General features: G+C 42.5%; 1 protein-coding gene across 1 annotated transcript in view; it reads left to right on the top strand.

The window, feature by feature from the left end:
- Positions 1-504: 504 nt before the first annotated feature.
- The window catches only part of HIBADH (3-hydroxyisobutyrate dehydrogenase), a 70,415-nt gene continuing 54,671 nt past the window's right edge, over positions 505-16,248 (top strand). The window contains exons 1-4 of the mRNA XM_082193539.1: positions 505-657; positions 5,587-5,747; positions 7,233-7,342; positions 9,852-9,973. Coding sequence (XP_082049665.1) covers positions 576-657; positions 5,587-5,747; positions 7,233-7,342; positions 9,852-9,973 — 475 coding nt within the window. The 5' untranslated portion in view covers positions 505-575. The remainder of the gene's footprint in view (positions 658-5,586; positions 5,748-7,232; positions 7,343-9,851; positions 9,974-16,248) is intronic.

Below are 16,248 nucleotides of genomic sequence, written 5' to 3' on the forward strand. Positions count from 1 at the left end.
CAGCTGCAAGGGGGGTGGGATATCCCCTTTTGACTGACAGCTGTCCCAGAGCAAAGCCTCATCTGAAAGTGAGGTGGGTGGTAGGGGGCAGATCTTGCATCAAAGCAAGGGATCGCTGCCTGCAAAGAGGAGAAATAAAAAAATTCTTTCCAGTAGCACCTTAAAGTAGCACCTTTAAGGTGCTACTGGAAAGAATTTTTTTATTTTGACTATGGCAGACCAACACGGCTACCTATCTACTACTGCAAAGAGGAGGTTCATCCGGCTAAGGGAGGGATCCAGGCCAGATCCTCCCAGCAGGGCGATCCCTGCCTCTAAGGGGGGAAAAAACTGCTCTGCTGCCTCTGCTTGGGTCTGGGTGGGTGTAGCCACGGCGGGTCACAGCCAGGCGCAGCTTGGCTCCGATTGGCGCTCGTCCTCCCGTGGGGCGCGGCGGTTGGCTGGCGAGGCCGCCACTCCCGCCGCCCGCCTCCTCCCGTGCTCGGCGGCCGCGAGTGAGAGCGAAGGGGAGCGGCGGGCGGAGGTGGGCGGCGCCTGAGCTGGAGGTCGCGGCGGCGCGGAGGCGGGCAGGCAGCATGGCAGCGGCTCTGGTGCTGAGAGGCTCCGCCAGTTGGTTGCGCAGGCAGAGGAGGGTCTGCGCGGGCAGCGTGGCGATGGGTAAGGAGCGCCGGGCTGCGGGGATGAGCTCGGCTGAGCTGCTCGCGGATCCTTGCAGAGGAGCAGCAGCAGCAGAAGGGCCTGGCCTCTTCCTAAGGAAGCCCCGAGGGGAGATGGGGCTACTGTTTCCCCCTCCACCCCACAGCCCCCCGCCTTGTCCCCAGGTCCAGGGGTCTGACAGCCCTTTGCCCAAACTTATTGGCAACTGCATAAGCAGTAAATCAGGTGCAAAGAAATGGTGCGTTAGAAATGCAGCCTTCCTTTACGATGACATCTGGGTCTTGCTTCTCCAGAGCTAGCCTGCTTTTATTTTTGCTTCTTCTTTTTCAACCTCCTGGTCTAAAGTTTGCATAGGCTTGCAAGGTGCTGATCAGAAGGAAAGGCAAGGCTGTGTGACTTGCATTTTGCGCCCTTTACAAGTATTGTACCCGCGCTGTTAAAACCCACACAAGCTGTAAAATTATATTGGGCTAATATCAGAACGTATGGTCGGCTGAAGAGAAGGCCGGTGTAATAAATACTTTAACGTGTTTACTTAAAATAACGTGCACCGTGTTTAAAACAGGCCACAAAAGTTTATGTGACGCTAGTGACCTAACGTATCGAGTTAATGGTATTTATAATCTGCTCACATTTGCTTTTCACATAATACTGATTATTTTTCTCGCAGAGAACTAGGCATTTTATTAATTGCTGTGATCCTGGACAGTTTTATACATACATGTAAAACTTGGTACAGGTGTGGTTAGTGTTGTTGTACCATGTACATTATCCTTTTTGTAAAGTTAGCCATAGCCTTGTGGGTTTGCACAAGCGATATTCATGCTGCAGCACAAACCAACATCTGAATTCCAGAGAGTTTGCTCTGAGATAAGTGTATAGTATCTAGGATTGCAGGGTACAGTAGTATCTCATCTTTAAAGGAGCAAGTTGAATGCTTTTACTTGTCTGCCCTAGTTAGGTTATTAGTAACACTAAATAATATAAAAGAAAATGTTTTAAAGCCCTCTTGTTTGTCCTTCATCTCTCTGTGTATTTTTCCATTCTTTTTGATAAGGAGCTCTGTGCTCTCAAAAGGCTTGCATGCTGTCTTACTAGCAAAAGCCTGGCTTTGTATAAACCAGCTTGTTCTATTGGGTGAAATTATTGACATCCAACATACAGGGGTACTTGTTTAACTTCCCAAATGACTTCAATTCCTAGTGTCTTTAAATAGAACAACATGTGACTGCATAATAGTGAATTTCAATAAATTAAATCGGTTCTCAGTAGAACGTGTATAGAAGTTCTGTATCATTAAAACTGTGCCCTAAGAGTGCAAAAATCCATAATTCAAAATGCCCCTCTGTCATGAACTCATGTACTGACTTTAGGGAAGACATTTCTCATCCCATCTCCAGATCTGTAATATGATAATACTAAAGCTGGCTTGCTTTACAGATTTTGTTTTACGGATTACCAGGAAAATATACACTGAGCGCTTTGAGCACTTCAAAATTACCGTATAAGCAATGAGTTATAATATATATATGTATGTTTGCATGTATATTATATATTGTTGCCACCATGTGTCAATAAGTCTTTGGTCATGTTAGAATCGTAGAGTTGGAAGGGAACCTGAGGGTAATCTAGTCCAACTCTCTACTGCAACGCAGGAATCATTTGCCCCATGGGGTCTCAAAGCCAAGACCCCAAGATTAAGAGTCCCATGCTCTAACAACTGAGCTATATACTGTATTTATGCACACATAAATCCACACACTTTACACAGTTGTTGGATTGTTCAGCAGTGTGAAATTCCTTCGCTTGCTTATTATACTTATGGCATTAAAGTTGAAATCCTAAACATGGTTGCTCATGAGCAAGCCCCAAAGAGCACAGTGGTGTTTACTTTTAAGTAAACATGAATAGGATTGGGGCCGCACATCATTCATTTCCTAGTGGCTTTATGACATAAAGGTAATTAGACTTCTTGTCTGTAGAAATCAACTTGTGCCTTATGTTTACTGTCCTTTAGTGTTTGTAAGTCATCCTTGGCTATTCTGTGACCAAGTCACATGATTACATAAATAATACTACCATTTTTTAAAAAATGCGGGAGCCTTCAATTGCTGTAGCTCAGGGGTATACAGCATGTAAGGGGTCTTAGGCTGAATCTATAGCACCCCTATGTAGTGCTATATAGTGCTAGAAGAGCTGTCTGAAATCGTGACAACCTGCTGCTAGTCACTATAGTGTAGGTTAATGAGACAGGATTTGCACCTGCAGGAGCCATAACAGCTGTTATTCAGCAGGGCTTGTTCTTCTCTTTCCCTCTCTAAGACCTTGATATCGACCTCTCCACAAATCACTCCATGTTTGGCACTATTTGATATATTGCAGGGGTAGGGAATCCATATGGGACATGGGTGGCGCTGTGGGTTAAACCACAGAGCCTAGGACTTGCCGATCAGAAGGTCGGCGGTTCGAATCCCCGCGATGGGGTGAGCTCCCATTGCTCGGTCCCTGCTCCTGCCAACCTAGCAGTTTAAAAGCACTTCAAAGTGCAAGTAGATAAATAGGTACCGCTCCGGCAGGAAGGTAAACGGCATTTCCGTGCGCTGCTCTGGTTCGCCAGAAGCGGCTTAGTCATGCTGGCCACATGACCCGGAAGTTGTATGCTGGCTCCCTCGGCCAATAAAGCGAGATGAGCGCCGCAACCCCAGAGTCAGTCACGACTGGACCTAATGGTCAGGGGTCCCTTTACCTTTACCTAGGGAATCCATAACCCTCTAGATGTTTGATTGCAATTCTCATTAGTTTTAGTTAGCAAGGGATGATGGAAGATGTAGTCCCTCAACATCTGGAACAGAGCCTGCATCTCTGTTGCGTATGCCCCTTTGTCTGTATGGCTACTGATTTAACATGTGACATAGAAGGTTTGGTTTCTTGCTTTTCACTATCCCGTCCCCATATCTGGGGGGACGGGGGACACTTCAGCATCTTTGTGTGAGAGGACTGGAAGCCAGATTTCTTGTTTCCCATTTTATCATCACAAACCCCCTATCGAGCAGGTAGAGAGCATGTGGTCCTCCAGATATAGTTAGACCACAGCTCCCATTAACCCTATCTATTAGCCGTACTAGCTGGGACTGATGGAAGTTGGAGTCCAGTAACATGTGAAGAGCTACAGGTCCCCTATCTGTGTGAAATGAGGTGTGAAATAGAAGCCTTGTGTATTGTTGTTAAACTGTTGTACCCCTATTTATTTAAAATATTTATAATAATACTGCTTCCGGGTAACTTTCTATGGTTAGAGAACAGTTTGTCTCAGCTTGCACATCTTCTGCTGGCTTGATAGTTGTCGGAGGTAACTGGTTAGGACTGTGATCAGGATACAAGATGTTGGCGTATTAATCATGGCACCAAGAATATCGTGTGGAGAGCAGCTGCATCTGTCTTCTGTTGGGGCTAAGAAAGAGCTTAACATCTGAAGACTAATAACTCAGATGCTACTGATCTAAGAAGGAACACTTCCAATGTACTCTTGTCACTTCCTGATTTTTCAGTATGAATGCTGTTTATCTTTAGATACGCTGTTGAGGTTGAGCAGTTTGGTAAATTTCATGTAAGCTTGATATTCATTCATAATGATGCCTGGTATGATTCTACTCCATTTTTTTTTTTTAAGTCAACGTTTCTTACAATTGGCAGTCAAACTGAGAACAGATGGCATTCAAGCTCTAAGCTAGGATTGTATTCATTTAGAAAAGGAAATTATTGTTTATCCTGTTGCCTAACATTCCCTGTTCATGTATGCCTAGTAGCTAGCGCTTGTTACGACTGCATGGTGCAATACTGAGAGTTGAGTGCCTCTAAGATTTTTTTTAGTGGGTCTTGAATACACTTTTTCTGAATTACATCTATAGCCTTGTAGTGCTACAGGTTCTAATTCTGTTGATGGCTACTCTTTGCATTTGAGTGCCTGTCATTTACCTAACTTTCATGAATGTTCTACTAACACCAGAGGATAGCTTTCAGACTCTGGGGAAAGGCATTAAATAATGTGGTGTGAAAGTTCTCCATTATGCTTTTTAAAAAATGCATCTTTAGTCCATGCAGACAAACTGCCATATGATAGTAGTTTGCACATCTCAACATCTGGTGGACAGCTGTTTGTGCTTGAATTACAGCTGATACTAACTGGCTGGATTGGCAGTCAGGAAAAGAAAAGGGATCAGCTATGTGTGGAATCTGTACAATCTTTCCTGCCAGTCCATATTAAGGTTGAACTCATTCTGTTTGTTCTGTAACCCAAGAACAATGGGTAACCAAGTGGAATTGTTTTAGAATTACTACATTCACATGACAAAATGTAAGCAAAAATGCCCCTGCAACTGAAAGTTAAAGGCAACATGCAAAGCACACCTTAAAATAATTTTGCATTGCTTTTTTACATGAGATTACTCAAAATGGTAACTATTACAAATTAATATTATTTATTGGGTGTTCCGAGTTTATAAAGCTAAACTAGGATAAACATTTGTTAAAGAATAAGAAAAATACTGTGTTTATTAAAGTTTTCTTAAAGATGACAGAAATGGCAAGAACAAGTTCAAGCAAGTTTAAATTCTAACTGAAATACAACATAAATAGATTTTATCTGTGCATGGTACAGTGGCTATTATAAAACACAGGAATAGTACAGATGTCTTCAATTGCATTTTAGTAGCAGATAAAAACTCTTGCCAGGGCAGGCACCAGAGAAGCTGGGACAAAACATAGCACTACTAATATATGACATAATAATTAATAATACAAACTCAGAGATGATCAACAGCATCAAATTGCTACTGTAGATGGTCACAAATAACTGTATAATCTGTTTTTGTTATAGAAATGTATTTCAAGATCATTTACTAATGCTGAAACTCTTGGAACTGTCTTTAGTGTCTTCTAGGGCAATGGCTTCCAAAACTGCTGTTGGATTCATTGGTTTGGGCAACATGGGAAATCCAATGGCGAAAAACCTTGTGAAACATGGGTACCCTGTCATAGCATATGATGTATTTCCAGAAGCGTGTAAAGAGTTTCAAGACTTGGGCTCACAGGTATAGTAGTTGGTATCTTATTTTTAGAATCTTACTTCATAATGGGTGGGGGCTATGAAATTCCATTAATTCCATCTCAAGATAGGAATTGTTATTAAAAATACACCACTCTGGGTGGCTTCCAACAAGTTAAAACACAGTAAGACATCAAACATTAAAAACTTCCTTATACAGGGCTGCATCCAGATGTCTTCTGAAAACTGTATAGTTATTTATCTCATTGACATCTGCTAGGAGCATGTTTCACAGGGCAGGCACAACTACCAAGAAGGCCCTCTACTCGGTTCCCTGTCACCTCACTTCTCCTAGTGAGGGAACTGCCAGAAAACCTTCAGTGCTGGATCCCAGTGTCTGGGCTGAGTGATATGTGCTTCCTATGTGTTGGGTGTGATTGTGCCCTAGTTCAGACATCATGGGCACCCATGGCTAGTTAAAACAAAATTCAGTGGTACCTTGGTTTACAAACTTAATCCGTTCTGGAAGTCCGTTCTTAAACCGAGGCGTGCTTTCCCTAATGAGGCCTTCCGCTGCCGGTGCCCTTCCACCGTTCAGATTCCGTTCTTACACCGAGGTAGAGTTTGCAAACCGGGACACTACTTCTGGTTTTGCAGAGTTCGTAAACCAAATCATTCATAAACAAGACTGTTCTTAAACAGAGGTACCACTGTAGACTCAAGCTGTGGTTTGTGAAGTTCAGGTGTAATTTCTCAGTTCAAAATAGTAATAGTTCACTCTCCATCCGATGTGCACAAGCAAGAGAGGGATAAAGGTTTGTGTAGGGTCAAATGGGCCCTGATCCTGACTTGCTTACCCTACGCCTCTAATTGTTGGACTACATCCCCCATAACCTTTGGTCATTGAAGGTCACAAGCTCCCCACCTGGATGGTTAAACCCATTCTTTTTCCTTTTTTGTAACTATATGGATAAGCTATAGTTGACTAGAATGTCTTAAGACGAAATGTATGTGTCTATTTTGGGAAATGCTGGCACCATATATGGTAATGATGATTTGGTGAACAGTGAAGTAATTAGCATCATGGAACAAATAAAGCAGGCATAGGCAAACTCGGCCCTCCAGATGTTTTGGTACTACAACTCCTATCATCCCTAGCTAACAGGACCAGTGGTCAGGGATGATGAGAGTTGCAGTCCCAAAACATCTGGAGGGCTGAGTTTGCCTTTGCCTGAAATAAAGGATTCCTACTGTCACTTGTATCCCATGATCCCCTCCTTCTAACCAATCAGCTGTTACATCTTTGTGTTGCCTCTTGTTAAAATTCATAGGAGCGAGAGGATACGGCAAGATTTCACCCTTCCATTGTCGCATCTGATTCTGTGGCTTAGCTACACAGCGCTGTTTCTGTTCTACTGAAGTACTTGTAATACTTGCTTAAAAGGTTGAAACGATAAAACATGAAAGGATAACTTCTGTTTCAATAGGCAACAGAACACTGATCTTTTTCTTACGCCCTCTTTCTTGAAAGGTGACAGATTCCCCAGCAGATGTAGCGGACAAAGCTGACAGGATTATTACGATGCTTCCATCTAATGCTAATGCAATAGAAGTCTACGTAGGCTCCAATGGAATTCTGAAGTGAGAATTTCCTCTTATCTTCCCTCCTCTCCCCCGTTTATAAGCCTAATAATAAAATAAAGCATTTTATGCTACATTCTGCCTAGAGTGTTATTTGCATTCATTTTCTACTTGCCTGCTGAATTAAAACGTTGCTAAGCACATAGTGTCTATCAGCTATCCGTGTGTGCAAACAATTCCCTGCTGCGCCTATGGGAACAAGCTGCATTTGGCAGGAGGCTTTTACTCCTAGAGATGCATGTGTGAGGGTCTCTCCCCAAACTTAAGCACTAATCCCCGTTAGTATATGAATGCAACATCTTGCTGCTCTTGCAGTACTCTGGAAAGAAATAATAGCTAGAAGTCCATTATCTTAATCCTTCATGTGTGTTTTTCCCTGGGAGACTGTAAGGAATTTCTAATCACACAAGTTGATATTTTGATGACTTTGAAGAAAATTGTTCAGAGCCAGGGGTAGCCATCTTAGGCTGCTGCAGTAAAAGCATAGAATTGTTGGATTGGAAGGGATCCAACGGGTCATCCAGTCCAACCGTCTGCAGTGCAGGAATCACTGACAGATGGCCATCTGGCCTCTGTTTAAAAACCTCTGATGAAGGAGAGTCCGCCATGTTCTGAGGCTGTCCATTCCACTGTCAGACAGCTCTTACCATCAGAAAGTTTTTCCTAATACTTAGGCGCAGCCTCCTTTCATGTAATTTGAATCCATTGGTTTGGGTCCTGCCCTCCGGAGCAGCAAAAAAGCAAGCTTGCTCCATCTTCCATGTAATAGTATTTTAGATATTTTTATCTGTTAAATTTGTATACAGTGGTACCTCTGGTTGCGAACAGGATCCGGTCCCGAGGCCCGTTCGCAACATGAATAGAACACAACCCGCAGCGGCGTGTCTGCGCACCCACAGATCGCGATTCACCGCTTCTGCACATGCATGTGATGTCATTTTGTGCATCTGCGCATGCGCGAGCGGTGAAACCCGGAAGTAACCCTTTCCTGTACTTCCGGGTCGCCATGGGACGCAACCCAAAAAAAGTATCATGAAGCAAACGTAACATGAGGTATGACTGTACTGCCCTATTCCTGTAGATCTCAAGGCTGTTCACAAAATATTTTAAGATATCTATCATATCACCTCTTGATTCAGGTAGGTAGCCGTGTTGGTCTGATGCAGTCTAAATAAATAAAAAAATTGTCCAGTAGCACCTTAGAGACACGAAAGCTTATACCTAGAACAAACTTACTTGGTCTCTAAGTTGCTACTGGGCATTTTTTATTCTTTTATTTATATCACCTCTCGGTCACGTCTTGTACATCAGATGCAAATGTTATCATGGCGTAAGCTTTCATGTACAGTCATACCTTGGATCCTGAACACCTTAGTACTCGGACATTTTGGTTCCCGAATGCTGCAAACCCGGAAGTGAGTGTTCCGGTTTGTGAACGTTCTTTGGAACCCGGATGTCTGACGGGGCTTCCGCAGCTTCCGATTGGCTGCAGCCAATCAGAAGCCATGCTTTCGTTTCCGAACGTTTTGGAAGTCGAATGGACTTCCGGAACGGATTCCGTTCGACTTCCGAGGTACCACTATACTAGAGTTCATTTCATCGGATGCATGAAGCATAATCCTCAGTTGCAGGTGTATATATAAACACACATGGTTATAAAAGAAGGGGGAAGAGTTGTAAATCGTGGGCTCAGAAGTGAATGAAATGCAAAGGAAATTAAATGCAGGAAGTGTAGATGGTAACAATTCAGTTTACACTTAACTTGAAACCATAGTTAAAACTGCCTGATTTAACACGAACAGTCTCTGCTTCACTTCTGCTGAATTTGCCATGTCAGGCAGGAAACGAACCATAGGCTGGCTTCCTGTTGTGTGTGAAGCAGCTCTGGTTCCCATGTAGCGTGACACCAGCTTCTGTTTTGTTTCATGCTAATGGCGGGAGGGAGGGAGAGAAGTGGGGATGTTTGAGCAGCGTCAGTGTGCTGATCATTCACATTAAACCATAGTTTATAATAAAAGAAAACTTTGTGTGTACCAGGCCAGAAGATATGCAAGAGAAGCACTGGCCCTTCACAACAGCAGCGATAACAGCATTGCCAAGCTTATTGTTTTGATTAACATCTGCAGTGGGAAAGAAAACCATAGTCTCTATTCAAATAGAGTTGACCATCATGATCAATTGTAATTTAGAAGATTCACACAGGAGCATCTCTTAGAAATTCCTTTGTTCCAAGTATGGACACCTAAGATCAGTGGCAGAATGCCCTGGTAAATTGTGTTATAGCCAATTACTAATGTGAATTTATGAAATAGCATGCCCGTATTGAAGATCTCATTGATACTTTTTTGTTATATCTGCCATGATCTTCATTTGATTGTGCCAGCTCCTGTACTCAAGTTGTGTTGCCTTTAGGCCAGATGGTAGCAGTAAAAAAAATCAGCTAATTGTGTGGACTTTTTTACATATCTACAAAGCTCTCTGTCTTACTCTTCTTTTACTTCTTCTTCAGGAAAGTGAAGAAAGGTTCTTTGTTAATAGACTCCAGTACTATTGATCCTGCAGTTTCAAAAGATCTAGCTAAGGAAGCTGAAAAAATGGGAGCTGTTTTTATGGATGCCCCTGTTTCTGGTGGTAAGTCCCCCCCCCCCTTGTGTTTTCCCTGATGTTGGAGGCTAGGGAAGGCTGGCCTATATACGCACTACTCATTAGGAAAAATAAAGTAGAACCCTGATTCATAAAGATATGTAGGCTCATGCAGAGGGGCTTATTTTAGCCAAGTGAAACGATTGCTGTCTCTGTTGACCTGCTCACCAAATTACAAACTACTTTTAATAGTCCCCTCTGTTTGAAAAAAATTTGGCATGCGGCATGAGGAGCTGGAATTCACTGAAAACAAGTGTAAATCATCAGATGCATAGGAAAAGTTCTGTGGGTCCTCACGCCACATATTTTGTATTTTCTCTCTCTTCAAATTATCAAGCTGGTAATTTTCCACTTAGTATATTGGAAGCTTGTAAAGTAGAGGGTCAGCAATATGAAACGGGGAATTTGAATGTACTATTAAAAAGGATTGTTTCTCTAGACTTGGAATCCAGCAAATTTAGCAAAAGATTGATGGATTCAACAAAAATTGATATTTTGGGTATACTGGATTCCTCAACCTCTTTACAATAAGTCATTGTCTAATTCATATAGAAGCTGGAGGTTTAACAATAGAAGTACCTTACTGAGGCTTTTCCAGTGATATCTCCTTTTTGGTTGAAAGTTGTTGTCTGTTCATTTTGCCTTGGTGAAACCTATGATATTTGCAGATGTCAATGTACTTTTGAAATACTACAGTAAACAAGGTACCACTTTAACTGCTGTCTTACACAGAAGAGCATAATAGGTAACACCACTGACCAGGTTGGAAGTCAAACGAACCTATAAAAAGGATAGTAAAAGGTAAAGGGACCCCTGACCGTTAGGTCCAGTCGTGAACTACTCTGGTTTTGCTGTGCTGATATCGCTTTACTGGCTGAGGGAGCTTGCGTTTGTCCTCAGACAGCTTCCGGGTCATCCCTGGTTCAATCCCTGGCCAGCATGACTAAGCTGCTTCTGGTGAAACCAGAGCAGCGCACAGAAACGCCGTTTACCCTCCCACTGGAGCGGTACCTATTTATCTACTTGTACTTTGACGTGCTTTCAAACTGCTAGGTTGCCAGGAGCTGGGACCGAGCAACAGGAGCTCACCCCGTTGCGGGGATTCGAACTGCCAACCTTCTGATCGGCAAGCCCTAGGCTCAGTGGTTTAGACCACAACACCACCCACGTCCCTAAAAAGGATAGTACAGTGGTGCCCCACAAGACGAATGCCTCGCAATACAAAAAACTCGCTAGACGAAAGGTTTTTCTGTTCGCGATTTGCCTCGCAAGACGAATTTCCCCTATGGGCTTGCTTCGCAAGACGAAAACGTCTCGCGACTTTTTTTCTTTGACTAAAAACAAAGACATGTTTTGTTTATAAAGTTAATTTATTTTCCCTTAAATTTTTGAACTGCTCTTTACAGTATGTGTGACTTTAAAGAGCAGTTAATAAACTGTTGTTGTACCAAATTTGGCTTTGTTTGGACTTTTTTTGACCATAGGAACGCATTAATTGATTTTCAATGCATTCCTATGGGATTTCGTGCTTCGCAAGACGAAAAATTCGCTAGACGACAAAAATTGCGGAACGAATTAATTTCGTCTTGCGGGGCACCACTGTACATGTTACGAAACAGTGCTTTTGAAAAATTTGCTGGCTTTATGGCTTCACTATCAAGCCAGCTCTTCTCTGCCATGCTTTTTCTTACTCTTCAACTTGAAGAAAAGCTTTGGAACTCTTCTGTTTGTGACATTTTGGTTAGTCCTAGGAATATAGGAAGCTTCTGTATACGTAGAGGCTCAGTATTGGTCCATATAGTATTGCCTACTCTGACTTGCAACACCTTTCCATTATTTCAGATGGGAAATTCCCATCCTAGTACCAGGAATTGAACCAGGGACCCATAGCTCTACCACTGAGTTACGGTCGCCCCCAAATAATTGTCTGACTAAATTTTTAATTTATTCTAATGGAGCAAGACAACTTTCCCTGCTTTTTGTGTATCTTAGAGGATACCAAGTTTAGCCATAGATCAGGGGTCAGCAAACTTTTTCAGCAGGGGGTCGGTCCACTGTTCCTCAGACCTTGTGGGGGACCGGACTATATATATATTTTTTTTGGTGGGGGAAAAATGAACGAATTCCTATGCCCCACAAATAACCCAGAGATGCATTTTAAATAAAAGGACACATTCCACTCATGTAAAAACATGCTGATTCCCAGACCGTATGTGGGCCGGATATAGAAGGCGATTGGGCCGGATACGGCCCCCGGGCCTTATCTTGCCTACCCATGCCACAGATGATATCAAAACTGGAAGATTACTGCCTGAAAATGGGACTTTTATTTTGTGGCAGGTGGGGTGGGGTTACATGACCTCCCGCTACTAGATAAAGCTCTGCAAGCTGGAAAACTAAAAAGCTTGTTTATGGCTTTGTGACATTTTGGTTCGTTCTAATAAAGGTATTTAGCCTAACTGGATTTTAAAAGGATAGTGGAGAAGGTATGGGTTTCTGGCTGAACCTGGTTTAAGGTCAGAGTATGAACAGGAGTAGAATCAATATAAGAAAATATAGGCTAGCAGCAGTGTGGCAAGCTGCCAACCCAAGTAGCTGATTACAGTAGTGGTGAAGAGACAAGAAAGGTACAGGAAAAAGGCATTTATTCAGCGCAAACCTAGAAAAAAGCGAGAGAGTTGTTGTGGATCAATCTTTAGGAGAAAATCCAGTTTCTTATATTTGCATTTCCCACAGTGTAACACTATGCAAATAACACATCATTGACTTGCCCTATTCAAGAGAGAGCTGTGCTTGTATGCTGGTCTCCATTATTTCTGTCTTTATTTACCATTGGTACGTTCTACCACCTTCCCTTGTACAAGCAGCTGACCTCTGTAGGCAAATGTAATTTGAAGTTCTCCATATTACCTGGATAGGTTCCCCTCCAATTGCATCTCGCCTGCGTGAAGGGAAACTGGAATATGTTAAGTCATTTATTGACGCTGTAGTGACAAGTGTAAACTGAGAACGAAGAAAGTGACTCCTCTATGGCCTTGTATGCATAAGAGCTCCTTTGTACACATCATGTTACTAATGTGGCATTTGCAGCAGTTGCTTGTGTCAAACGAATGTGTCCTTTAAGGAATCTTAAGAGTGTGTGTGTGTGTGTATATATATATATATATATGCATGCATGAGTGCATCTGCGTGCATTTTTTTTCTTATTGGAGAAAATAACATATGTTGAATAGAGTCGTTTTTACTAACTTGTATAAATGCTTTCTAGAAGATTGAAACAGTAGGCAGCGGAGCTTGTTAAAGACTTCTTATTTTACAAGCTTTAAAGAATTCAGAATATGGCTTGACTCCTTTTTTTTTTTTAATCGAAACCCTCATATAGACTTCGTTTCAGAGCCAGCATCAAGTCTGTACAGTGCTTGTCTTTTTTAAAAATACAAACATACACTCTTGCTCTTTCTATTTACTGAATCAGAACCCTACTGTTTCCACTGGTGCTGTGTCTAATTTATGACGTGACCACAAAAACTAAAATTATTTATATGTTGGCACAAAACGGCACCACTGTAGTTAAGAGTCTGTTGGCATTTCCATTATAAATCCTCCCTAGGACAAGTTTATAACTTGGCATTTTTACTTTGCTTCAGGCTCTAAACATGCTGTTTTCTGTCCAAGCACAATTGGGTTTTTTTTAATATAAAAAAATCATTTAAATAAGCTTGGGCCACTTATTTATGTTTCACAACTAGTACTGCAAGCTAGAGTTTTGAGAATGGTATATGGCCCAAACTGTAGTGAAATAAAATAATAGTGGTTTTTAAAGGGACTTTACAAACTCTTTATTATTATTTACTAAATGGCACAAGTATACATGCAACAGTTTTTACGTGCAATTTTTTAAATTTTTTTTTGGCATAGTGCTCTACATTCCAGTCTTTCCATTGAGAGGTCTTAACAGTCAGCAGTGCACATTTAATAGGATAAATATTTAAAAACCCACAAAAATAGTCTGTAGATGTATGAACCCATGTTTATCAGACTCACGATTCCTCCTTTTTAAAACCCCAAATTCTCCCTCAGTCCCCATTTGAAATCAGTTTGTATTTTTCCTCTTCTGTGTCTAAATGAAGGCAGCTTCATTTAGCATTAGTAAACTGGTAGGAAAGGATAGCTCAAGAAAAGGGGACCAGCTAGTAGATTGTGTGAATTTTTATTACAGTTTCCAGTTCGGACTGCATGTGAGAGTCCAGTTGGATGAGAAGCAGTTTTCTGTTCCTGCGCAGTTACCGTGTGAGTTGAATTTTTAGTACTCGCAAAGCTCTTTAACTAGAAGGGCTCACACTGCTCACATTACCCCCCTTCTTTAATCTAGTGGCCTGTCATCTTCCCTTGTCCTTAGTTTACAAATCCTTGTTTCCACTGGTGTGCCTGAGATAAGGATTCTGTATGTTTAAGACAAGGTCAGCTCCAGGTGTGAGGGGACCCTGCATAAAGACCACCTCCTCCATCAGTTGGCCCTTGTAAGCTGTGCCAAAGAGTGCTTGTTGGTTGGGTCTAGCTGCCATTTTGGTTGTTGGTGGTGCCCTTGATATTGTGTCATACTGTACTGCGGGGAAAAATTAAGCTGTGACTTGACCCAGCTACTTGATGCTGTTCAGCATGCTGGGCCAGAATAAAAATCTAAAGCACTGGACACTTCCAGAGGGCAGAAAATGGTCTTCTACCGTGTCAGGCCATTGGTCCATCAGGCTTGCTGTTGTCAGTACTGATTGGCAGTGACTCCTGGCAAGCCCTACCTGGAGAAACCAGACATTGAACCCGCAACCTTTTCAATCCGAAGCATGTGCTGTGGCCAAGTTCTGAAGCCAGTCCTGACTTGAGAGGGAGAGATGCCAGGAGATGATTCAAATTAATTCATTGCGGCCTGGGGAAGCAGAAATATTATGATGTTACTGGATGGATTTGTTGAATTTTGAAAAAAGAAAATCGGAGTGATCTCTGTGTGCATTTTTTTTGGGGGGGGGGAGGGAAATATGGTGATGCTGTTTGCAGCTCATTGTATCAGACAATTGCTCTACAGCCATTGGCTCAGTTTCAGTTGATTCCCTAGCTGCCCAGCTCACAGATAGAGGCACATTCTTCCCTCCCCACTCTTCCACAGCTGTTTGGGCTGGAGTTGACAACTACTGTTTCCAATGAAAACTCACTTCTGGAAACAAATGGCATTCTTGACGTTTTATGGTGTTAACAACTTTAAATATCTTTCCCATCCGCTGATAAAAGTGGAAAGGAATACCCCCCCATTCCATTCTCATGTTGAATATACGCAGCAATAAACAACCCCCTGAAAATATCAGCGTTGTTGCGAGGAGAGGAACATTTATTAGCTGCAAGGTACTTTTTTTGGTGGAAACAGGCTAAAATATATCTCAAAATGAGAATGCAGCATTTTTTTGCTTTATGGCTTTGGCCACGGAGCAGAGCTAGAATTCCAGGCGAAAACCTACAAAGGTTAGTCAAAATATTGTGTGTTTTGTTCTTGAACCTCATGCTACTGTTTACACAGCTGGTCTTGCATTAGGTTATGGTTATGGATTTCGCATCTCATCCCCAGCCTGTGCTACTTATGAGTCACCGGGAACCGTTGTTGAATATAACAGAGCCTTAAAGCTCTTGGCCCCCACTAAGGGTAGGATCCAGCATTCAGCCTCAGATAAGGGCATTCCCTTGCTTCCAGAGAACAAAGTGGGGTGGTGGGGTGGGTGGGAACAGCATTTGCAAAAGAAAGAGAGGGAGGGTGCAAAGTAGGGCGGAAAGTTGCTATATTCTGAAGAGCAAAAAAGAGGTTACATTTTCTGACTTCTACTTTTAACTGCAGATCGCTATGATGACTCTCATTTTAAATACCCCCACTATATGTAGGCCAGGGGTAGAGGCAACCTAAGGCCCGGGGGCCGGATGCGGCCCAATCGCCTTCTCAATTTGGCCCACGGATGGTCAAGGAATCAGCGTGTTTTTTACATGAGTAGAATGTGTCCTTTCATTTAAAATGTCTCTCTGGGTTATTTGTGGGGCCTGCCTGGTGTTTTTACATGAGTAGAATGTGTGCTTTTATTTAAAATGCATCTCTGGGTTATTTGTGGGGCATAGGAATTCATTCACCCTCCCCCAAATATAGTCTGGCCCACCGCATGGTCTGAGGGACAGTGGACTGGCCCACAACTGAAAAAGTTTGCTGACCCCTGATGTAGGCTATAGAAGCT

Source organism: Podarcis vaucheri (genome assembly GCF_965113315.1).
Source record: "Podarcis vaucheri genome assembly, chromosome: 12".
Taxonomy (NCBI): Eukaryota; Metazoa; Chordata; class Lepidosauria; order Squamata; family Lacertidae; genus Podarcis; species Podarcis vaucheri.